Source organism: Hyperolius riggenbachi, chromosome 3 (genome assembly GCF_040937935.1).
Source record: "Hyperolius riggenbachi isolate aHypRig1 chromosome 3, aHypRig1.pri, whole genome shotgun sequence".
In the NCBI taxonomy this organism is placed as follows: domain Eukaryota; kingdom Metazoa; phylum Chordata; class Amphibia; order Anura; family Hyperoliidae; genus Hyperolius; species Hyperolius riggenbachi.
This window is the reverse complement of record NC_090648.1, coordinates 12,557,059-12,581,453: the sequence shown is the minus strand read 5'-3', so window position 1 is coordinate 12,581,453 and position 24,395 is coordinate 12,557,059. Positions and strand designations below refer to the sequence as shown.

Below are 24,395 nucleotides of genomic sequence, written 5' to 3'. Positions count from 1 at the left end.
TGCTGTTACCCTCATGCCCTTCATGTGGACTGCTGTTACCCTCATACCCTTCATGTGGACTGCTGTTACCCTCATACCCTTCATGTGGACTGCTGTTACCCTCTTGCCCTTTATTTGGACTGCTGTTACCCTCATGCCCTTCATGTGGACTGGTGTTACCCTCATATCCTTAATGTGGACTGCTGTTACACTCATGCCCTTCATGTGGACTGCTGTTACCCTCATGCCCTTCATGTGGACTGCTGTTACCCTCATACTCTTCATGTGGACTGCTGTTACCCTCATACTCTTCATGTGGACTGCTGTTACCCTCATACTCTTCATGTGGACTGCTGTTACCCTCATATCCTTCATGTGGACTGTTGTTACCCTCATAATCTTCATGTGGACTGCTGTTACCCTCATAATCTTCATGTGGACTGCTGTTACCCTCATGCCCTTCATGTGGACTGCTGTTACCCTCATGCCCTTCATGTGGACTGCTGTTACCCTCATGCCCTTCATGTGGACTGCTGTAACCCTCATGCCCTTCATGTGGACTGCTGTTACCCTCATGCCCTTCATGTGGACTGCTGTTACCCTCATGCGGACTGCTGTTACCCTCATACTTTTCACGTGGACTGTTGTTACCCTCATACTCTTCATGTGGACTGCTGTTATCCTCATGCCCTTCATGTGGGCTGCTGTTACCCTCATGCGGACTGCTGTTACCCTCATACTTTTCACGTGGACTGTTGTTACCCTCATACTCTTCATGTGGACTGCTGTTATCCTCATGCCCTTCATGTGGGCTGCTGTTACCCTCATGCGGACTGCTGTTACCCTCATACTTTTCACGTGGACTGTTGTTACCCTCATACACTTCATGTGGACTGCTGTTACCCTCATGCCCTTCATGTGGACTGCTGTTACCCTCATGCGGACTGCTGTTACCCTCATACTTTTCACGTGGACTGTTGTTACCCTCATACTCTTCATGTGGACTGCTGTTATCCTCATGCCCTTCATGTGGGCTGCTGTTACCCTCATACACTTCATGTGGACTGCTGTAACCCTCATATCCTTTATGTGGACTGCTGTTACCCTCATACCCTTCATGTGGACTGCTGTTACCCTCATTCCCCTTATGTGGACTGCAATTACCCTCATGCCCTTCATGTGTACTGCTGTTACCCTCATACACTTCATGTGGACTGCTGTTACCCTCATACTCTTCATGTGGACTGCTGTTACCCTCATAACCTTCATGTGGACTGCTGTTACCCTCATGCCCTTCATGTGGACTGCTGTTACCCTCATACTCTTCATGTGGACTGCTGTTACCCTCATAACCTTCATGTGGACTGCTGTTACCCTCATGCCCTTCATGTGGTCTGCTGTTACCCTCATAACCTTCATGTGGACTGCTGTTACCCTCATGCCCTTCATGTGGACTGGTGTTACCCTCATACCCTTCATGTGGACTGCTGTTACCCTCAAGCCCTTCATGTGGACTGCTGTTACCCTCATGCCCTTCATGTGGACTGGTGTTACCCTCATATCCTTAATGTGGACTGCTGTTACACTCATGCCCTTCATGTGGACTGCTGTTACCCTCATGCCCTTCATGTGGACTGCTGTTACCCTCATGCCCTTCATGTGGACTGCTGTTACCCTCATATCCTTCATGTGGACTGCTGTTACCCTCATAATCTTCATGTGGACTGCTCTTACCCTCATGCCCTTCATGTGGACTGCTGTTACCCTCATGCCCTTCATGTGGACTGCTGTTACCCTCATACTCTTCATGTGGACTGCTGTTACCCTCATGCCGTTCATGTGGACTGCTGTTACCCTTATGCCCTTCATGTGGACTGCTGTTACCCTCATGCCCTTCATGCGGACTGCTGTTACCCTCATACTTTTGATGTGGACTGTTGTTACCCTCATACTCTTCATGTGGATTGCTGTTAACCTCTTGCCCTTCATGTGGACTGCTGTTACCCTCATACACTTCATGTGGACTGCTGTTACCCTCATGCCCTTCATGTGGACTGCTGTTACCCTCATGTGGACTGTTGTTACCCTCATACTTTTCATGTGGACTGCTGTTACCCTCATAATCTTCATGTGGACTGCTGTTATCCTCATGCCCTTCATGTGAACTGCTGTTACCCTCATACACTTCATGTGGATTGCTGTTACCCTCATATCCTTTATGTGGACTGCTGTTACCCTCATACCCTTCATGTGGACTGCTGTTACCCTCATACCCTTCATGTGGACTGCAATTATCCTCATGCCCTTCATGTGGACTGCTGTTACCCTCATAACCTTCATGTGGACTGCTGTAACCCTCATGCCCTTCATGTGGACTGCTGTAACCCTCATGCCCTTCATGTGGACTGCTGTAACCCTCATGCCCTTCATGTGGACTGCTGTTACCCTCATGCCCTTCATGTGGACTGCTGTAACCCTCATGCTCTTCATGTGGACTGCTGTAACCCTCATGCCCTTCATGTGGACTGCTGTTACCCTCATGCCCTTCATGTGGACTGCTGTTACCCTCATGCCCTTCATGTGGACTGCTGTAACCCTCATGCCCTTCATGTGGACTGGTGTTACCCTCATATCCTTAATGTGGACTGCTGTTACACTCATGCCCTTCATGTGGACTGCTGTTACCCTCATGCCCTTCATGTGGACTGCTGTTACCCTCATATCCTTCATGTGGACTGCTGTTACCCTCATAATCTTCATGTGGACTGCTCTTACCCTCATGCCCTTCATGTGGACTGCTGTTACCCTCATGCCCTTCATGTGGACTGCTGTTACCCTCATAACCTTCATGTGGACTGCTGTAACCCTCATGCCCTTCATGTGGACTGCTGTAACCCTCATGCCCTTCATGTGGACTGCTGTAACCCTCATGCCCTTCATGTGGACTGATGTTAACCTCATGCCCTTCATGTGGACTGCTGTTACCCTCATGCCCTTCATGTGGACTGCTGTTACCCTCATGCCCTTCATGTGGACTGCTGTTACCCTCATGCCCTTCATGTGGACTGCTGTAACCCTCATGCCCTTCATGTGGACTGCTGTTACCCTCATGCCCTTCATGTGGACTGCTGTAACCCTCATGCCCTTCATGTGGACTGCTGTAACCCTCATGCCCTTCATGTGGACTGCTGTAACCCTCATGCCCTTCATGTGGACTGCTGTTACCCTCATGCCCTTCATGTGGACTGCTGTTACCCTCATGCCCTTCATGTGGACTGCTGTAACCCTCATGACCTTCATGTGGACTGCTGTAACCCTCATGCCCTTCATGTGCACTGCTGTTACCCTCATACCCTTCATGTGGACTGCTGTTACCCTCATACCCTTCATGTAGACTGCTGTTACCCTCATACCCTTCATGTGGATTGTTGTGACCCTGATGCCCTTCATGTGGACTGCTGTAACTCTCATGGCCTTCATGTGGACTGCTGTTACCCTCATGCCCTTCATGTGGACTGCTGTTACCCTCATGTCCTTCATGTGGACTGCTGTTACCCTCATACACTTCATGTGGACTGCTGTTACCCTCATACTCTTCATGTGGACTGCTGTTTCCCTCATAACCTTCATGTGGACTGCTGTTACCCTCATGCCCTTCATGTGGACTGCTGTTACTCTCATACTCTTCATGTGGTCTGCTGTTACCCTCATAACCTTCATGTGGACTGCTGTTACCCTCAAAACCTTTATGTAGACTGCTGTTACCCTCATACCCTTCATGTGGACTGCTGTTACCCTCATGCCCTTCATGTGGACTGCTGTTACCCTCATATCCTTTATGCGGAGTGCTGTTACCCTCATATCCTTTATGCGGACTGCTGTTACCCTCATGCCCTTCATGTGGACTGCTGTTACCTTAATGCCCTTCATGTGGACTGATGTTACCCTCATGCCCTTCATGTGGACTGCTGTTACCCTCATACCCTTCATGTGGACTGCTGTTACCCTCATACTCTTCATGTGGACTGCTGTTACCCTCATCCCCTTCGTGTGGACTGCTGTTACCCTCATCCCCTTCGTGTGGACTGCTGTTACCCTCATGCCCTTCATGTGGACTGCTGTTACCCTCATGCCCTTCATGTAGACTGCTGTTACCCTCATACTCTTCATGTGGACTGCTGTTACCCTCATCCCCTTCGTGTGGACTGCTGTTACCCTCAAATCCTTTATGCGGAGTGCTGTTACCCTCATACACATCATGTGGACTGCTGTTACCCTCATACCCTTCATGTGGACTGCTGTTACCCTCATGCCCTTCATGTGGACTGCTGTTACCCTCATACTCTTCATGTGGACTGCTGTTACCCTCATGCCATTCATGTGGACTGCTGTTACCCTCATGCCCTTCATGTGGAGTGCTGTTACCCTCATATCCTTCATGTGAACTGTTACCCCCATGCCCTTCATGTGGACTGCTGTTACCCTCATGCCATTCATGTGGACTGCTGTTACCCTCATATCCTTCATGTGGAGTGCTGTTACCCTCATATCCTTCATGTGAACTGTTACCCCCATGCCCTTCATGTGGACTGCTGTTACCCTCATGCCATTCATGTGGACTGCTGTTACCCTCATGCCCTTCATGTGGAGTGCTGTTACGCTCATATCCTTCATGTGAACTGTTACCCCCATGCCCTTCATGTGGACTGCTGTTACCCTCATACTCTTCATGTGAACTGTTACCCCCATGCCCTTCACGTGGCCTGCGGTTACCCCCATGCCTTTGTACTGCAGTAGCTGCCATGTTTGTACCGTGTATACACTTGCAACTGCTCCTCCTATTCTTCTCCTGCTACCACTGCACTGTAGGAATTGCTGCCTCTGCCCTGGTACTGTATGTAGTGTTGTTGTTGGTAGAGTGATAACACTATGGCTACTGACATAAACTCTGTGTTTTTGTCCCCATTCTAGATTTACTTATTCTGCTACAGATGTTGCTGGTTAATGTGAAGCTTGTTACTCCGCAGCCGATGTGTGACAGGAGAGTTCTCAACAATTACATCACGGCAGCTACCGATGAGGATAACGTCATGGTAAGCGATCAGGAGCGGAGGGGGATGGAGAGCAATATGCACCACTCTGATGCTAGGCAGGGGTGGTCATGTCTAGGAGAAGACATGGAGAAGCATGTGATCAGTTTGGTCAGGTGACTGATATGCAAGTCTCTGATTAGTGATGGTCATGTCTAGGAGAAGACATGGGGCCCTATTCACAAAGCGGTGCAAACTGTTAGCACGCTGGTGAAATGCCCCTTATCACGTCTAAACTCAGTTTAGGCATGATAAGTTTAGGTGTGATAAGTTTAGGCGTGATAAGTTTAGGCGTGATAAGTTTAGGCGTGATAAGTTTAGGCGTGATAAGTTTAGGCATGATAAGTTTAGGTGTGATAAGTTTAGGCATGATAAGTTTAGGTGGGATAAGTTTAGGCGTGATAAGTTTAGGTGTGATAAGTTTAGGCGTGATAAGTTCAGGCATGATAAGTTTAGGCATGATAACTATAGTACCAACTGGGTTAGCACCGCAGTGCACAGCTGATCAAAAGTTTTGCGCTAGCAAAGTCTGGTGCGCGAAACGTCGCATAGAGTTTAATGGCGCTGCTTTGCATGCAGGACTTTGCGATCTAAACTTATCTAAACTTATCACACCTAAACTTATCATGCCTAAACTTATCATGCCTAAACTGAGTTTAGGCATGATAAAATGGTTATCACGTCTAAAGTCTTTAACTGGGTTATCACCGCTTTGTGAATCGAGCCCATGGAGAAGCATGTGATCAGTTTGGTCAGGTGATCGATATGCAAGTCTCTGATTTGTTAATCAGGATCATGTGCTAAAGCAGGATGTGATCACAGCAAATCAGAGCTTTGCAAATCTATCACATGGTCTAACAAATCACATGCTTCTCCATGAGTTCTTCTAGACAGGATCTTCACTCATGCTAGGATAATGCCTTGGGGATAGAATGATGATGATGATGATATTGGGGTATTAAAAAACCTCTTAAGGATGATGCTAATTGAAATCTATGGCCTGTTTTGATGCTGATCTGCCTGGCAGGGCGTATATTTCAATGTAAGCAACTCCCATTGGCTTACGTTGATAGACACGGTCAGGAACCAATGAAAGCGGCTTCTGATCGGCTCACAGGAACTCTGTGAGCAACTTGACTTTGAGTCATGCGCAAATGCGTCTCGCCCGCGCACCCGGACCCTGCATAACCAGTTGCGCATGACTCCCAGACTAGGGGGGACTGGAGGAAGCCCCAGGTAAGTTCAGTTTGGCACTTTTTAGGTCTGTTCAGGGTAACTTTAAAGCGGATCTGAGATGAAAAACGAACTATAACAAGTAACTAGTCTATGGGCTTGATTCACAAAGCCGTGCGGTTTAGCATAAGTGTGCTAAACAGTTAGCACGTGAAGTGCCGCTCGCAGACTTTTGCGCGCGCAAAGTGCCGCGATTCGCGCGATCGCGGACTTTTGCGCGCGCAATTTGCAGTTTTAAACAGTTAGCACGGCTTTGTGAATCAAGCTCCATATATCTTATCTAAAGTTTAGATAGTTTACACAGCATATCTAGCTGCAAACAGCTTCAATAGAATATGATTATTTCTTCCTGTGATACAATGACAGCAGCCATGTTGTCTGTAAACATTACACAGAGGCAGGCTTATCTGCACCATCAGCACTCAGACTGTAAAAAAAAACCTAATCCCCCTCCCCTCCGCCTCTGAAATCTCTGGCTAGTAATACCTCCCCCTCCTCCTGCCCAGACTGAGCTCCCATGATCCCTTGCTACTGTCTGAAAATGCCAAGGCTCTCTGAAATGCTGTGGGCGAGGCTTGTTTAGTTTATAGGGAATTCGAGTATTAACCCTCCTGGCGGTCTATTAAAAACCACCAGGGGGCAGCGCAGCAGTTTTTTTTTAACTTTTATTTTTTTTAAATATGTAGCGAGTCCAGGGCTCGCTACATGATAGCCGCTGTGCAGCGGCATCCCCCCACCCTCTTCGATCACCTCCGGCGATCTCCAATCAGGAAATACCATTCAAAGAACGGGATTTCCTGGAGGGCTTGCCCCATCGCCATGGCGACGGGCGGGATGACGTCACCGACGTCATTGGGGGTCCCGAACCACCCCTCAGCACTGCCTGGCACTGATTGGCCAGGTAGCGCACGGGGTCTGGGGGGGGGGGGGGGCGGCGCGGCGAGCAGCGGCTAATCGGCGCGGAGCGGCGGCGATCGGAGTGCACATGCAGCTAGCAGAGTGCTAGCTGCATGTTGAAAAAAAAAATAATGCAAATCGGCCCAGCAGGGCCAGAGAAAACCTCCTGTGCGGCTTACCCCGAACGCCAGGAAGGTTAAAACAAAAAAAAAAGTATTTGGCTTGAGGAATGCCCTATAAACAATAGGAAATGAACACAATTATGCAACGAGTAAAAGTTCATCTCGGATCCACTTAAAGGGGAACAGTGGGAACAAAGATAATTTTTATAAATTACATTCTTTTCATTTATTTACATTTGAGTTTATATTATCTGGGTGAATATTATAATAGTGGACAATTTTTGAGAAGTTCAGTCTAGGACGCTTGCATCATTTACTGTATGTCCTCCAGTGCTATCCAATTCAGGAGAATTTTAGTAAATGAACCCCTATATATCAAACTGCACTGATTTCAATTCACTGTTATAGGCTCCTCCTTGTTCTCCTATATAGAATGTTGCATGTGACTTTCCAGAGGACGTCATCCTACCAGAACCATCCATGAACATGGAATGGAGGAAGCTACAGGTAGGTAATAACCTCTTTTTTATATACATTTTGTATATGTCTGTGTAGCTGTGGATTTTCACCTATCCTTTCAAACGGCCAGGTATTTGTGGGCTGGAAGATATTGCATGTATTTATCATATGTGGGTTCTTAAAGGAAGCTTGAAGTTAAAAACGTTAAATGCTTACCTCGGTAGTGGGACGTTTCTGGATGGTCCAGAGGCTTCCCCTACAGCCCACCGTTACAGCGCAGAGTACCTCTATACCTACTCAACAATATCTGTTTGAATACATTTCCTCTGGCCATGAGGCTGGATGAGCACATCTGGACCGAGCATGTGTGGGTAAGTTCCACACATGCCCAGTAGAATGAAGAACTTGCACACTTCAGAAAAAAACCATGCATGAGCAGTTTCATTTTACTGGGTATTTGTGGAACTTACTTGCACATGCCCAGTCTGGACATGCTCGTACATGTAGCACAGCAGGAAGATGATGAGGGAACCTGCACTGGAACGGTGGGGTTTACAGGGATCCAAGAAGCCTCTGGATCATCCATATCCTTTCAGCTACTAAGCTGAGCATAACTTCCCCCCACCTCCTCCCCACATCAGGTATGCTTTGAACACATCAACTGCCAACACCCAAAGTGTTTATAGGTGCTCCCATTTGGCTTCATTAACAGATTCTGGACCGCAGGCTCTGGTCCCTGTAAGGACCAGAGCCTTTTTTTTTCTTTTTACACTTCCTGTCATTGGCTCATAGTGATCAGGAGTCAATGAAAACGGCTCCTGTTACGGAGCTCTGGTGTCTTTAGATAGCAGAGATCTGAGATGGCAGGGACGTGCTGTTTCTCCCGTGCACAGGATCAGTCTGGCGTTAAAGCTATGCTGCATCAGGCTTAGGCAGCCACGAGTGCAGCATAGTTTTAACTATGCCGCACAGTACAGCTATCCTGAAGCAGTACAGCATCTGAGTAGTGGTGGGTGAGGGGAATGGGGATGGAAAGAGGGGAGGGTGGGTACTGAACCACATGGTTAATGCCTGATCTAAAACCATCTCACTGTCTGTATGAACCAGTCACACAATACAATCCAATAAGCAAAATGAAGCTTACAGCTGACTCCACCTGTCATCCACCAGCTTTGCAAAGAACCCCATACAAATAATAGCTCCTATTAAAATGAAAATTAGAGACAGGTTTATAGGTAGAGATGGCCCGAACAGTTCGCCCGCGAACGGTTCCAGGCGAACTTTAGGTGGTTTGCGGAAGTTCGATTCGCCCCCATAATGCTAAACTGAGCACAACTTTGACCCCCTACATCACAGTCAGCAGGCACATTGTCGCCAATCAGACTGCACTCACTCCTGGAGCCCCACCCCCTCTTATAAAAGGCAAGGTTCTTCAGCCGTTTTACTCAGTTGTCTGCCTACAGTAATTAGTTAAGGGACAGCTGCTGACAGACTCTGCTAGGGAAAACTTAGTTAGGCTCATTAGCTTGCTCCTGGCTGATTGTTATTCCTTATATAGCACCCCACCACAGCTCCCTCTCTCTCTACTTCCTCCTTCTCCGGAGGAGAAGGGTCTTGTCTTCCAGGGAATTGTAGGATTTCAAAAGCCAGCTTACATACCTTGGCCGGGAATTGAACCCAAGTCTTAGTGCTTGGTAGGCAACTTTCTTCACCACTATACCACCACCAACACTACATGTTGAAGCCAGCCTAGCATGTACCATTATGATATATCCAAGAGAAAAATGAGCTTGCTCAGGGATTTGGAGGATTTCAAAAGCCAACTCACATGCATTGGCCAGGAATTGAACCCAGGCCTACCGCATGGTAGGCTGCTATCCTAACCATTATACCACCAACACAACACACTACAATGCTACATGCTGAAGCCAGCCTAGCATGTACCATTATGATATATCCAAGAGAAAAATTAGTTGTGTTGGTGGTATAATGGTTAGGATAGCAGCCTACAGAGCGGTAGGCCTGGGTTTGATTCCTGGCCAATGTGAGTTGGCTTTTGAAATCCTACAAATCCCTAAGCAAGCTAATTTTTCTCTTGGATATATCATAATGGTACATGCTAGGCTGGCTTCAGCATGTAGCATTGTAGTGTGTTGTGTTGGTGGTATAATGGTTAGGATAGCAGCCTACAGAGCGGTAGGCCTGGGTTTGATTCCTGGCCAATGTGAGTTGGCTTTTGAAATCCTACAATTCCCTAAGCAAGCTCATTTTTCTTTTGGATATATCACAATGGTACATGCTAGGCTGGCTTCAGCATGTAGCATTGTAGTGTGTTGTGTTGGTGGTATAATGGTTAGGATAGCAGCCTACAGAGCAGTAGGCCTGGGTTCGATTCCTGGCCAATGTGAGTAGGCTTTTGACATCCTACAAATCCTTAAGCAAGCTCATTTTTCTCTTGGATATATCATAATGGTACATGCTAGGCTGGCTTCAGCATGTAGTGTTGGTGGTGGTATAGTGGTGAAGAGAGCTACCTACCAAGCACTCAGACCTGAGTTCAATTCCCGGCCAAGGTATGTAAACTGGCTTTTAAAATCCTACAATTCCCTGGAAGACAAAGACCCTCCTCCCTCCGGGAGGAGGGAATGAGGGAGGAATACACTTCCTGATGTTGTAAAGTAATGTAGGTCTGCAATTGTACATTCAATGAGATTGCTGACCTTAAAACACTGCTTTGTGTTAAATCCAGATTTTTTTCTGGGACTTTTGATGTGTATTCCGTTTAACCACGTCTCTCTCCAGGTATTAGACCCCTTGAAACATGTTTTCTATTATTTTTCTGGCCAGCATGAGTGTTTCCAGTTTTCAAAGTTCGCCTCCCCATTGAAGTCTATTGCGGTTCGCGAAAGTTCGCAAATCGGAGGTTCGCGACATCTCTATTTGTAGGCCCACTAAGACTAGAGAAGGTCAGTGAAAGGTTAAAAATTGCCTTCTGGAGATGGTCAACGGCCGATGTGAATAACTCTGATGTACAAAGTTTATGCAGCTTAGAGCTTGTCCAGTCAAAATCAGGAAGAATTACTTAATGTGGCCCAATTTCCAATTTGCATTAAATCTGCATGCTGGTGTACCGTATTTTTCGCCGTATAAGACGCACTTTTTCTCCCCAAAAAATAGGGGGAAAAAGTAACTGCGTCTTATACGGCAAAGGCAGGGAATCCCCGACTTAGAAACGCCCGCCGATACGGACCGCGACCCGCCGCCACGTCGGGAATTCCCTGCCTGTGTGGCTGCACCCGACCATTGCCTCTGCTCGCTCCCCATGCCTGCAATGTGTCGGCGTGTGTAATAAGTTCCCTCCCGCTGTGTGGATGATCTCTGTGTGCCCCCGCTAGTGTATAATATGCCCGCTCCCCCGCCTGCCTTATCTCCCTCCCCCATGTGAATGCTGGCCCCCCCGGGTGTTAATCTGCAGCGGCTTACCTCTCCGCCATGCCCGCGAGGATTGGAGACCTCCTTCACAGCCGCGCATCTCGCTCTAGTGATCGGCATGTGATGATTGCGTCATTATCACATGCCGATCACTAGAGCGAGATGCGCGGCTGTGAAGGAAGTCTCCAATCCTCGCGGGCATGGCGGAGAGGTAAGCCGCTGCAGATTAACACCCGGGGGGGCCAGCAACCACATGGGGGAGGGAGATAAGGCAGGCGGGGGAGCGGGCATATTATACACTAGCGGGGGCACACAGAGATCATCCACACAGCGGGAGGGAACTTATTACACACGCCGACACATTGCAGGCATGGGGAGCGGGCAGAGGCAACGGTCGGGTGCAGCCACAATTTACACACATGCGGGGGACACAGGCACATGGGGCAGGCAGGAGGGACACAGAGGACACATGGGGGGCACAATCACATGGGGCAGGCATGAGGGACACAGAGGACACATGGGGGACACAAGCACATGGGGCAGGCATGAGGGACACAGAGAACACATAGGGGACACAAGCACATGGGGTAGGCATGAGGGACACACAGAGGACACATGGGACATGCACGGTTGCCACAGAGGACACATGGGACAGGTATGGGGAACACAGAGAACACATAGGGCAAGCATATAGGGCAGGCATGGAGCATGTATGAGGAACACACAGATGACACATGGGGCATGCATGGGTGACACATGGGGCAGGTATGGGGGACACAAAGGACACATAGGGCATGCATGGGTGACACATGGGGCAGGTATGGGGGACACAGAGGACACATAGGGCATGCATGGGGGACACATGGGGCATGTATGAGGGACACAGAGGACACATGGGGCAGGTATTGGGGACACATGGGGAGACAATGGGACACAGGAGGACAACATTTGAGGGGTAACATGTACAAGACTCTCCTGGACCATGGACGCACCAGGTTTAGTATATATCTTTTTTTTCTCTGGATTTTGCCCTCTAAACCTGGGTGCGTCTTATATTCCGGAGCGTCTTATACGGCGCAAAATACGGTAAATATTACTATCTCATTGGCTGGCAGGTTGAAGCACTAATTGGCTTTCCTTACAGACTCTAGTGGTAAGTTACCAATCCAAGTTCCATGTGGACTTCCTGTATAGTCAGTCCTATTTAACTTGGTGGCTCCAGCAGGAATCCCTTCTATAACTACTTATTATAAATTATAGAACTTACTTTTCAAGAGAGAAAAAAGACTGTTTCAACTGGATACCATTCCATGGGCTTGATACACTAAGACAAATAGCATGCCTTATCAAAGTTAACAAGCCTTATCAAAGTTAACACGCCTTATCAGAGTAGCATAGCAAGTGCTATGAACCCACAGGGGCTCAGGGCAGGACGAGTGGAGCTCTCGTCATTGCCAATTAGCAGGCATAAGTTTGTAGCGCTCGCTATGCTACTCTGATAAGGGTGTGTTAACTTTGATAAGGCATGCTATTGTCTTAGTGAATCAAGCCCTAACACTCTTACTGAGAGAGACAAAGCCCATATGCAATTAACTTTTTCTCCTAAGTTATCGCCTAGGAGATAATTTTCTTCTTCTCATTAAACTTACTTTTCAGCATTTTACAATTAGAAAAGTACCCAAAAGTTGGTGAAAAAAAGTACTATTAAATTTATTTTGAGTATTTTCTTGCTTGCTGGTGGTTTAAAAAGGCATTTTATGACAAATTGTGAAAATATCACTTAGGAGAAAACTTGGGAGAAAAAGTGAATTGCACATGGTCCAAAATATCTTGAGGAGCACAAGCAGGTGTCCAGTTAAAACTGCCTGAAGGCCCATACATACTTGACTGATGTCATCCAACAGGGATCAGAACCTGATCCCTCGGGGGACATCACTGGGCCGGGACTCTACAGACCCGTAGTCAGCTGACTTTGTGCTCAATTTCAATGCAGAGAAGCTGAGGGCCGATGATGTGGTTCAGATATAAAGTCACGTGGCGGGTGGGGCAGCGGTGGGATGAAAACAAGTCTGCCGGCAGATCGCTGGTTGGACGGGGGTCGCTGGTAGGGGACCACCTCCACCGACTTCAATATCGCGTGTGTATGTAGATGTAGGTTTCCTGTGAGGCACCATAACCTGGATCAGTGAGGAATACAGATAGATCTTAGTGATACTTAAATACAGTGGCGTAGCTGAGGAGCTAGGGGCCCCGATGCAAGGTTTACATTGGGGCCCCCCAAGCACTATATACATAACAATTGATACGGTGCACCAAAACCTGCCAATGATTTCCACAGTGTCAGAGGTGCAAGAAGGGGATGGGGAAGGGTTTATTAATGATTAGTACTAATAAAAGCACCTATAGAAGTGATTATTACCAGCACAGGACCAATATAGAGCTAATTTTGTGGTTAAGGGTGAGTCTCATGGGGCCCCTCTGGCCTAAGGGCCCCGATGCGGTCGCTACCTCTGCACCCCCTATTGCTACGCCACTGCTTAAATAAAATGTAGTAAATAAGTAAGTAGAAGACAAAAGTGTTGTATAATGCAGACACAAGTCTAGATAACTCGGTTGTGCAATAAAACAAACTTTTTATCTGTGAGGAACAGGCAGAACAGAACATAGAGCAGCCAGAGGTGGCGGTGGGATAGTTAATCAGCATAATGGATCCCCTTCCTCTGATGACAATGACACGGTGACAGGAAGGCATCTGACGTCACCACTTCAAAGCCAAGAGACAGCCATAAACAGATCTCAGTTTAACTTCCATGAAAACACCAGATGACATAATAACAGGGTGGTCATTAAGGCATCTATTGTGTTTTTTTCTTTCAGTTTCCATAAAGTCCCAATGGGACACATTAGGAGCCAAAAGTGATATTTCAGTGCTTGGTGGAAGCCGGAGACTCTGACCACCTGCTTCTTTATCTCTTGTGGATTTCGGTGGTGAGATCTCTGAGTTCCTCAGCTCCCAAAGCCTGTATGTATAGGGGTAGTAAAACAAAGCAGAAGGGAAACAGAACAAATACATTGACATAGGCGCAGCAGAGCCAGTAACTTTGTCAAGATGATCTTATTCCCGGGGTTCCCATTGGCTGGATCAGACTCTTCCTTCAGCCAAAATACTGATTTCAGAAGGGCTGACAGAGTGAAGTATATCTAACAAACTAAATAAGGTGACCTTAACCATGTTTGATTTCCTCATAGATCTCACAGCAGAGAGCAGAGGTTCAGCAAGGGATTACGCTATTTATCAACACTGTTCCAACCGTCACGAAGTTCCTCTCAGACTGCCATTTACAGCTGTCACTACAGAAGTTCTCCAGCAGGGCGCAGACCATGAAGAACATTCTGGACAGGATTAATGTAAAGGTGAGATGCACCTTCTTCCATCTGTCCTTTCATGCTAGATTAAACTGTATCTCCTCAACGAAGAAAAGCCATCCATATAGCAAAGCAAATAATAAATAAATAAAGCAAAAAACTCAATATGAATATCAATGCATTTAATAATGAAGAACAACCATAAAAACAATTAAAACCAAAGTACAGCGCATATAGACGTTATAAGTGAATCATAAAAGGGTAAACAACAATCTCCTAGTACCCAATAAAAATAATAGTAGTAATAAATCCGGAGTCTGTTGGTAAGACAGGTATCACCATAACCATCTGTACCACACCACCAACATCTCACACATAGCTAATGTCCATAAGGACCTACTGAGTTATGGTCATATAATGTATACATGAATAAATGAGAAATACAAACACAGCGTGTGAGCAAGCGGAGTGGACACAGAAACCTCTATAAACAAGTGGAAAATAGAAAAATGTCTCACCAAGAGATGCCCCAGATATAAGAACGTCTGCTGCGCTGTCCCTCACATGTATCGCAGCCAAACTGCTGCTTCTTCAGAGGAAGCAGCAGTTTGGCTGCGATACATGTGAGGGACAGCGCAGCAGACGTTCTTATATCTGGGGCATCTCTTGGTGAGACATTTTTCTATTTTCCACTTGTTTATAGAGGTTTCTGTGTCCACTCCGCTTGCTCACACGCTGTGTTTGTATTTCTCATTTATTCATGTATACATTATATTACCATAACTCAGCAGGTCCTTATGGACATTAGCTATGTGTGAGATGTTGGTGGTGTGGTACAGATGGTTATGGTGATACCTGTCTTACCAACAGACTCCGGATTTATTACTACTATTATTTTTATTGGGTACTAGGAGATTGTTGTTTACCCTTTTATGATTCACTTATAACGTCTATATGCGCTGTACTTTGGTTTTAATTGTTTTTATGGTTGTTCTTCATTATTAAATGCATTGATATTCATATTGAGTTTTTTGCTTTATTTATTTATTATTTGCTTTGCTATATGGATGGCTTTTCTTCGTTGATGTGTTAGTTCTATATGCATCCTAGGCAAATGTTATTTAGGTGGCTCATGTGTTGTATCATAAACTGTATCTCCATCATCATCAAATACCACACGTGAAACCAAAAGAGTCTCAACAAAATGCAGCATTCGGGAGCTAAGAGGCCTTATAAATACAGTGTACCATTACAAACTTTCCACTGCTGGTGGGCACCGGACCTCTTTGATCACCACCTTGCTCGGTGGGATGTCCAGTAATAAGGGGTGAGTGTTTAATGTTGCGATGTGATTGCTCCAAAATAAGAGGGATTTAGCATTTGCCCAACAAGTGTGTTCATAGGTCTACTGAAAACCCCTTACACATTTGTTTAAAGTGTGTTAAAATCCATATAAAAAAGAGTTTGTTGGAATATTTTATTATGTGTAACTTGGCCAAAGTCTTTGGGTTTTTCTTCAAAATGCTGTTCTCGAGCCACCACTTTAATTGTAATCTGGTTCCTTTCTCGATGTTGACTGCACTCTGTCTCCGGTCTTGCTGATTGCAGGCTTCTCTTAGTTTGACTGCACTCTGGTTCCTTTCTCAATGATTACAGCTTCCTCTCATGTTGGCCGCACTCTGTCTCCGTGTGTGTGTGTGTGGTACATTGGTCATATTTTTGAAATCTTACAATTATTCAGAAAAATTGATTGCTTTTCTTGAATTGAACTGATATTTTAAAAAATTGTATGGTGTGTGGCCACCTTAAAGAGAACCCGAGGTGGCTTTGTATAACGTTAGTGGGGCACAGAGGCTGGTTGGGCACACTAACACCAGCCTCTGTTGCCCCATGGTGTGTGTCAAAGACCCCCCTGCTCGCCGCTATCCTTCCCGCAGTGCTGGCGACACGCAGCGCGTCGCCAGCACAATGTTTACTTTAGCGCTGTCTGTCAGCGCCGCTCCCCCGCCTCCTCCGCATCGCCGCTACCCGCCCTCGTCCCTTCCCTCCAATCAGCGTGAGGGAAGGGACGAGGGCGGGTAGCGGCGATGCGGAGGAGGCGGCGGAGCGGCGCTGACAGACAGCGCTAGGGTAAACATTGTGCTGGCGACACGCTGCGTGTCGCCAGCATTGCGGGGGTATAGCGGCGAGCAGGGGGGTCTTTGACACACACCATGGGGCAACAGAGGCTGGTGTTAGTGTGCCCAACCAGCCTCTGTGCCCCACTAACGTTATACAAAGCCACCTCGGGTTCTCTTTAAGGTTGACTGCATTCTGATTCCTGTCTTGTTGATTGCAGGCTTCTCTTAGGTTGACTGCACCCTGGTTCCTGTCTTGTTGATTGCAGGCTTCTCCTCATGTTGACTGCACTCTGGTTCCTGTCTTGTTGACTGCAGGCTTCTCTTAGGTTGACTGCACTCTGGTTGCAAATGCAGCCAACAGACCTGCCCAACTCTTCCGCACGGTTGACAGTCTCTGCAATCCATCTTGCAGGAAATCCAGCATCAGACCTTCACAGGAACTGTGCGTGAAATTTGCCCACTTCTTCTCAGACAAAGTCTCCTCCATACGATCTGCCATTCAATTCACAGCCCCAGAAACCCATGCAGAGCCATATAACAGGTGCAAAAATAGCCTACCACCATGGTCTGATTTTAAGGTAATCACTGAAAAAGACATCTTGGATATCCTCTCAAACCTTCGCCAGACTACCTGCGATCTGGACCCTGGCCCCACTAAGTTCATGTTGAAATGCCCTGAACTATTTACACCGGCATTCCACAAAATAGTCAACGGCTCCTTACAAGAAGGGTGGTTTCCCTCTACTCTGAAAGAAGCAATCGTCAGGCCTCTACTCAAGAAACCATCCTTAGACCCAGATGCTCTAAACAGCTGCAGACCTGTCTCAAACCTCCCCTTTCTGGGAAAAGTTATTGAAAAGGCTGTCTACCTCCAACTTGAAGCCAGGCTCTCCAGAAACAACATCCTTGACCCTCTTCAATCTGGTTTCAGGAAATATCACAGCTATGAAACAGCCCTCACCCAGATTTGCAATGATCTGCTCATTGCAAGAGACAAGGGTCAATGTTCCATCCTGATTTTGCTCGACCTCTCAGCGGCTTTTGACACAGTCGATCATGAAATCTTACTCAACAGGCTACAAGAGTACTGTGGCATACATGGCATTGTTCTCCGGTGGTTCAACTCCTTCCTGGCTGGCAGAACACAAAGGGTAGCCTTAGGGCCCTTCCTCTCCAACCCTGTACCACTAAAATACGGTGTACCTCAGGGCGCAATATTATCCCCTTTACTGTTCACCATATACATGCTGCCACTTGGAGAAATCATACAAAAACATGGCCTGACATATCATTGCTATGCTGATGACACCCAGCTATATTTGTCATTCAAACCTGATGTCACAGACCCTACTCCACAAATAAACGCATGCTTAGCTGAGCTTCAGGAGTGGATGAATAATAATTGGCTAAAACTTAATGCTGACAAAACTGAGGTTCTTGTTATCGAGGGCCAGGGCTCAACAGCAAAGCAGCTCCAGTCTCAACCAACACCGCTAAGGATAGGGAGCTCAGACCTGAACAACTCAGACTGTGTGCGCAGCCTGGGAGTACTGATTGATGGGAAATTAAGCTTCAGGAATCAAATCTCAGCTGTTGTGAAACATTCCTTCTTTCACCTAAGGAATATTGCAAGGATTAAACACCTAATTCCTTCAGAGGATCTTCCAACCCTAGTTCATGCCTTCGTCACATCAAGGTTAGACTACTGCAACGTCCTCTACACAGGCCTGCATAAGAAAGACTTACGCCGCCTGCAATTAGTACAGAATGCCGCCGCAAGGCTGTTAACGAGCCAACCCCGCCATTGCCACATAACACCAACCCTGAGCTCACTCCACTGGCTACCGATAAAATGGAGAATTCTGTTTAAGATTGGCTTACTGACATTCAAATCCTTGCACAATCTGGGCCCTGGATACCTGAAGGACTTGTTGCAACTACATCACACCCCCCACAATCTTAGATCAAAAGGACGTAACACCTTGGTCACCCCCAGAGTCCACCTCAAAACCTTTGGAGACAGAGCCTTTTGTCATGCTGCCCCTACACTTTGGAACTCCCTGCCACACCCAATCAGGACAGCCCCATCCCTGGAAGCATTTAAGTCTAAACTGAAAACCTACCTTTTCAGTCTGGCATTCATGAACATCTGACCATCTCCTCTGTAACACAACCCAGCCTGAAACCCTGTATTAATCTGAGACACAGCTATGCGCTTTGAGTCCTATGGGAGAAAAGCGCTTTACAAATGTTATTGTATTGTATTGGTTCCTGTCTTGTTGATTGCAGGCTTCTCCTCATGTTGACTGCACTCTGGTTCCTGTCTTGTTGATTGCAGGCTGCTCTTAAGTTGACTGCACTCTGGTTCCTGTCTTGTAGATTGTAGGCTTCTCCTCATGTTGACTGCACTCTGGTTCCTGTCTTGTTGATTGCAGGCTTCTCTTAAGGTGGCCACACACCATACAATTTTTAACTATCTGATCAATTTTAGAATTGCAACCAATTTTTCTGACTGATTGTAACATTTCAAAAATATGACCAATGTACCACACACCTAAGTAAAATGTTTCCCCAATTATGATAAAAATGATTGTAAACTCTGAGAAAATTGCTTGGGTGTGTATATTAATAAATTGACAATCTAACACACACCATACAATCTTTAGAGAAATTGAAGAAAAATATCTGGCATTCCTGATAGATAAAAATCGCAAAAAAAGGGAAATCCGTTCGGATTTTTCAGTCGAATGAAAAAAAGCTTTCGATTTTTTTGGTAGATCCGATCGCTTTTATCGAATTGCCACAGAATCAGATCATTTTATTGTGTCGTGTGTGGCCACCTTTAGGTTGACTGCTCTCTGGTTCCTGTCTTGTTGATTCCCGGCTTCTCTTAGGTTGACTGTACTCTGTTACCTGTCTTGTTTATTGCAGGCTTCTCTTAGGTTGACTGCACTCTGGTTCCTGTTTTGTTGATTGCAGGCTTCTCTTAGGTTGACTGCACTCTGGTTCCTGTCCTGCTGATTGCAGGCTTCTCTTAGGTTGACTGTACGCTGGTTCCTGTTTTGTTGATTGCAGGCCTCTCTTAGGTTGACTGCACTCTGGTTCCTGTTTTGTTGATTGCAGGCTTCTCTTAGGTTGACTGCACTCTGGTTCCTGTTTTGTTGATTGCAGGCTTCTCTTAGGTTGACTGCACTCTGGTTCCTGTTTTGTTGATTGCCGGTTTCTCTTAGATTGACTGCACTCTGGTTCCTGTCTTGTTGATTGCAGGCATCTCCTCATGTTGACTGCACTCGGGTTCCTGTCCTTTTTGATAGCAGCCTTCTCCTTGAGTTGCTTTTTATATACTTAGTTGGCCCTTGCGGTGATGCCTGCGGGCAACAGTCCTCAAAGGTGTGCATCAAGTTTAAACTTCAGACTGCTGTTTCTCTCATTGGACAGGGTAGCAAGATATAAGGCATTCATACAACCCAATACTAGCTATATGACTACCAGATGGTGGGAGCAGAATTGTGGTATTTACACAGCTTACATAATTTTGTGAAAATGGAAAGTTGGATAGCTACGTACAAGGGCAATAAGAAGTTGTGAGAAAAGGGGTTTTTTTTTTTGCATATTATGCCAGACTGTAATCATAATGTATAATAAATCTTTTTTCCCCATTTTCTGCAGGCAGACGTGAATGTTTCCGACAGACAAGGAAGGACATTTGCTGCACGGACTTTAAAACAATTTTATGCTGTTTACAAGAACTTTTTACAAGGGAAATACAGAGCTTTTATGATATCGGCTTGTGCTCAGAACAGATGATGGACGATGATGATAAGCGAGCCGCACTTTCACCATGACTCCACTCCACGCAGCAGAGACTGTACAGGCCAGACGAGAGCGCACGCTTCCATGCGCCACTCATTTTTTTTAGTGTATTTGGTTATACAAAAGTTGAAAACAAGGTCAAAAAAAGGTATGAAGATAGTTTATATTTGTTATTAAGTTAAGAATGTAAATATTTCTATGTATTTATCTTTTCCGGGTCAAATAAATCTATTTTTCTTGTGCCTTGCTGGTGTGTTTCAAGAAGTTAAAACTACAAAAATACTGCTAAGATCTTATGGTTTATGTGGTTAAATATGGTTTGTATGGTTTTATGGTTGAAGGGTTTATATGGTCCTGTAATTGGTTTGCCTTCAAATTTAATGGAAACTGTATGCAACATGGAACTGGGCCAATGATGGGCACAAGCCAGCAATTCTGATTGGCCTGATTCCAAGCTGCTACGGTTTGCATTAAATTTGCATACAAGCTAAAATGAGTTACATTGAGTCTAGTTGGTGGTTCTTTTTTATGTGGATCTAATTGAACATGCAGGGGCACAGCTAGAAATCATGTATAATGTACCTTGTGCCAGCTCACACACACAGAGTTGATGTTGACAGTCAGTCCCGTCTCCCACTTTTCCCCATGTATTAGATAAGCAGAGGTGCCCCATAGTGCTAGGTAGCCCACCAGTATGGGTAGCCATAGTGGTCCCTAGTATAGCTAGCCAGATGTGAACCTCAATATAGGCAACCAGCGGTACTTCCCAGTATAAGTAGCCAGAGGTACCCTACAGTATTATAAACCTCCCAAGTAGTCAGAGGTGCCCCCCAATAATTGGTAGCCAGAGTGGCTCCTGGTATTAGGTTGCATCACCTAATATAGATAGCCAGTAATGTCCCTAAGTATACCTAACAAGACGTGCCCTCTGGGATTTGGTAGCCAGAGTGGCCTCCAGTATTAGGTAGCATCTTCCAGTGTAGGAAGTCAGAGATGCCACCCAGCATAAGGTACCCCTAGTAGATGGTAGCCAGAGCAGCCCTCAGCATTAGGTAGCATCCCCCAGTATATGTAGCCAGCTAGGGCCTTGGTATTAGGTAGCATCACAAAGTATAGGTAACCAGAGGTGCCCCCCAGTATAGGTAGCCAGAAGTAGTCTTCCAATAGTGTAGCCTGAGGTGCCCCCCAGTATATGTAGCCAGAGGTGTCCCCCCAATATAGGTAGCCAGAAGTAGTATTCCAATAATGTTACTTAGCCAGAGGTACCCCCCCCCCCCCCCCCCAGTATAGGTAGCTAGAAGCTAGAGGTGCCCCCCAGTATAAGTAGCCATAAGTAGTCTTCCAATAATGTAGCCAGAGGTGCCCCCCAGTATATGTAGCCAGAGGTGTCCCGCAGTATAGGTAGCCAGAAGTAGTCTTCCAATAATGTTACTTAGCCAGAGGTGCCCCCCCAGTATAGGTAGCCAGAAGCCAGAGGTGCCCCCCAGTATAGGTAGCCAGAGGTGCCCCCAGTATAGGTAGCCAAAGGTGCCCCCAGTATAAGTAGCCAGAAGGGCCCCCAGTATAGGTAGCCAGAGGTGCCCCCCAGTATAGGTAGCCAGAAGCCTGAGGTGCCCCCAGCATTAGGTAGCCAGAGGTGCCCCCAAGTATAAGTAGCCAGAGGTGTCCCCCAGTATTAGGTAGCCAGAAGTGCCCCCAGTATTAGGTAGCCAGAGGTGCCCCCCAGTATAAGTAGCCAGAGGTGTCCCCCAGTATTAGGTAGCCAGAAGTGACCCCAGTATTAGGTAGCATCCTGAAGTATAGCTAGCCAGAAGTGCCCCCCCAGTATAGGTAGCCAGAGGTGCCCCCCAGTATAGGTAGCCAGAAGCCAGAGGTGCCCCCAGTATTAGGTAGCCAGAGGTGCCCCCAGTATAAATAGCCAGAGGTGCCCCCCAGTATAAGGTAGCATCCTGAAGTATAGCTAGCCAGAAGTGCCCCCCAGTATAGGTAGCCAGAGGTGCCCCCCAGTATTAGGTAGCCAGAAGTGCCCCCAGTATAGGTAGCCAGAGGTTCCCCCCAGTATAGGTAGCCAGAAGCCAGAGGTGCCCCCAGTATTAGGTAGCCAGAGGTGCCCCCCAGTATAAGTAGCCAGAGGTGCCCCCAGTATTAGGTAGCCAGAAGTGCCCCCAGTATTAGGTAGCCAGAGGTGTCCCCCAGTATTAGGTAGCCAGAGGTGCCCCCAGTATTAGGTAGCCAGAGGTGTCCCCCAGTATTAGGTAGCCAGAGGTGCCCCCAGTATTAGGTAGCATCCTGAAGTATAGCTAGTCAGAAGTGCCCCCCAGTATAGGTAGCAAGAAGTAGTCTTTCAATAAAGTAGTCTCTCAGTATTAGGTGGCTCTGTCCTGATCTCTCCATTCAGCCCTGCTGCCTGCATCTTCTCCATTCAGCGCATGTTACGTGTAAATTATATCCGCTGACATAGAGAAGAGGCAGGCGGCGAGGCTGAAGGTGGAGATCCAGGCAGAGCAGGTGAGGTATTGCAATGCAGCTGACATACAGAACATGTGGGGGCCACGGAAAGCAGTCAGGAGGAGGCCACCTGGGGGTCTAGAGGCAGAGGGGCCCCATGAGCTTTCGTTATCCTGGGGAAATTGCCCCCTTTGCCTCAATGGCAGCGCCGGCCCTGCCCAAAAGCTGCATGCATTGGAGGAGAGGAAGGGAGCTGCATTGGAGGAGAGGAAGGGAGCTGCATTGGAGGAGAGGAAGGGAGCTGCATTGGAGGAGAGGAAGGGAGCTGCATTGGAGATGGCAATCAAATTTGTCCCATAAAACAGATATACTGTCCAGCACTTTTTTCTGCAAACTCTTTATGCTCACTTTTCATCCTGACTAGCCTTGTTCAGTTTTGAGCTCAGTGTGCCTTATCCTACCTGGAGTAGATTGGTGAGATGTGCTGAGAAGTATATGGAACCTCCCTGATAATAATGTATGGGGTGACCATTGGGTGAAGCAACCCTAGATGTACAGACACCTTGAAGGACATCTGAGGCCCATAAAGCGATATTAAATAGAGAACATAGTTTTGTTATAAATGTCATCCTTTTGCAGGCTGTGTCCTCCGTTCACCCCGTCCGCCTCCTTTTGTCTGTTATGAGTCCCATTAGCAGGCCCCGACTAATATAAGTCACTACCTTTGAACTGGATGTAATAGCTCCTGTGCATGTGCAGTAGCCTCCTTTCAGATGTGCTGATGGTGCTGTCTGCACTCCATGTGACTCTCCTTCTGGCTGGGGCTCACATCTTTTTAATCGGTTCTTGCAGTATCATGCTCTTGTTCTGCCTCTTCCTCACCGCGATTACCAGCTATTGGTGGTAATTTGGCCATCACGCAACCTATGGCTACAAATAGCGCTATTTGTCTTTAAGGTTAGGTGCCAGTGGGTGTCTTTAGTATTAGACACGGGTAGAGGCATTATGGTTAGGTACCACCAGGGGAGTCTTAGGGTTAGGGAGTGCCAGAGTGTGCCCTTAGTGTTAGGCACCACCAAGGGGTTGAAGGGCTAGGCAGTGTCAGAGTGTGCCCTTAGTGTTAGGCACCACCAGGGGTTGAAGGGCTAGGCAGTGCCAGAGGGTGTCCTTAGTGGTAGGCACCACGGGGGTTGAAGGGTTAGGCAGTGCCAGGGGATGTCGTTAGTGTTAGGCACCACCAGGGGTTGAAGGGTTAGGCAATGCCAGAGGGTGTCCTTAGTGGTAGGCACCACGGGGGTTGAAGGGTTAGGCAGTGCTAGGGGATGTCGTTAGTGTTAGGCACCACCAGGGGTTGAAGGGTTAGGCAATGCCAGAGGGTGTCCTTAGTGATAGGCACCACTGGGGGTTGATGGGTTAGGCAGTGCCAGGGGATGTCC

General features: G+C 47.0%; 1 protein-coding gene across 6 annotated transcripts in view; it reads left to right on the top strand.

Moving 5' to 3' along the window:
- The window catches only part of EPO (erythropoietin), a 105,634-nt gene extending 84,881 nt beyond the window's left edge, over positions 1-20,753 (top strand). For all 6 annotated transcript variants that reach the window (XM_068273862.1, XM_068273863.1, XM_068273859.1 and 3 more), the window contains 4 exons: positions 4,951-5,072; positions 7,754-7,828; positions 14,462-14,626; positions 20,368-20,753. In XM_068273862.1, coding sequence (XP_068129963.1) covers positions 4,971-5,072; positions 7,754-7,828; positions 14,462-14,626; positions 20,368-20,505 — 480 coding nt within the window. In that variant the 5' untranslated portion in view covers positions 4,951-4,970 and the 3' untranslated portion in view covers positions 20,506-20,753. The remainder of the gene's footprint in view (positions 1-4,950; positions 5,073-7,753; positions 7,829-14,461; positions 14,627-20,367) is intronic.
- Positions 20,754-24,395: the final 3,642 nt, after the last annotated feature.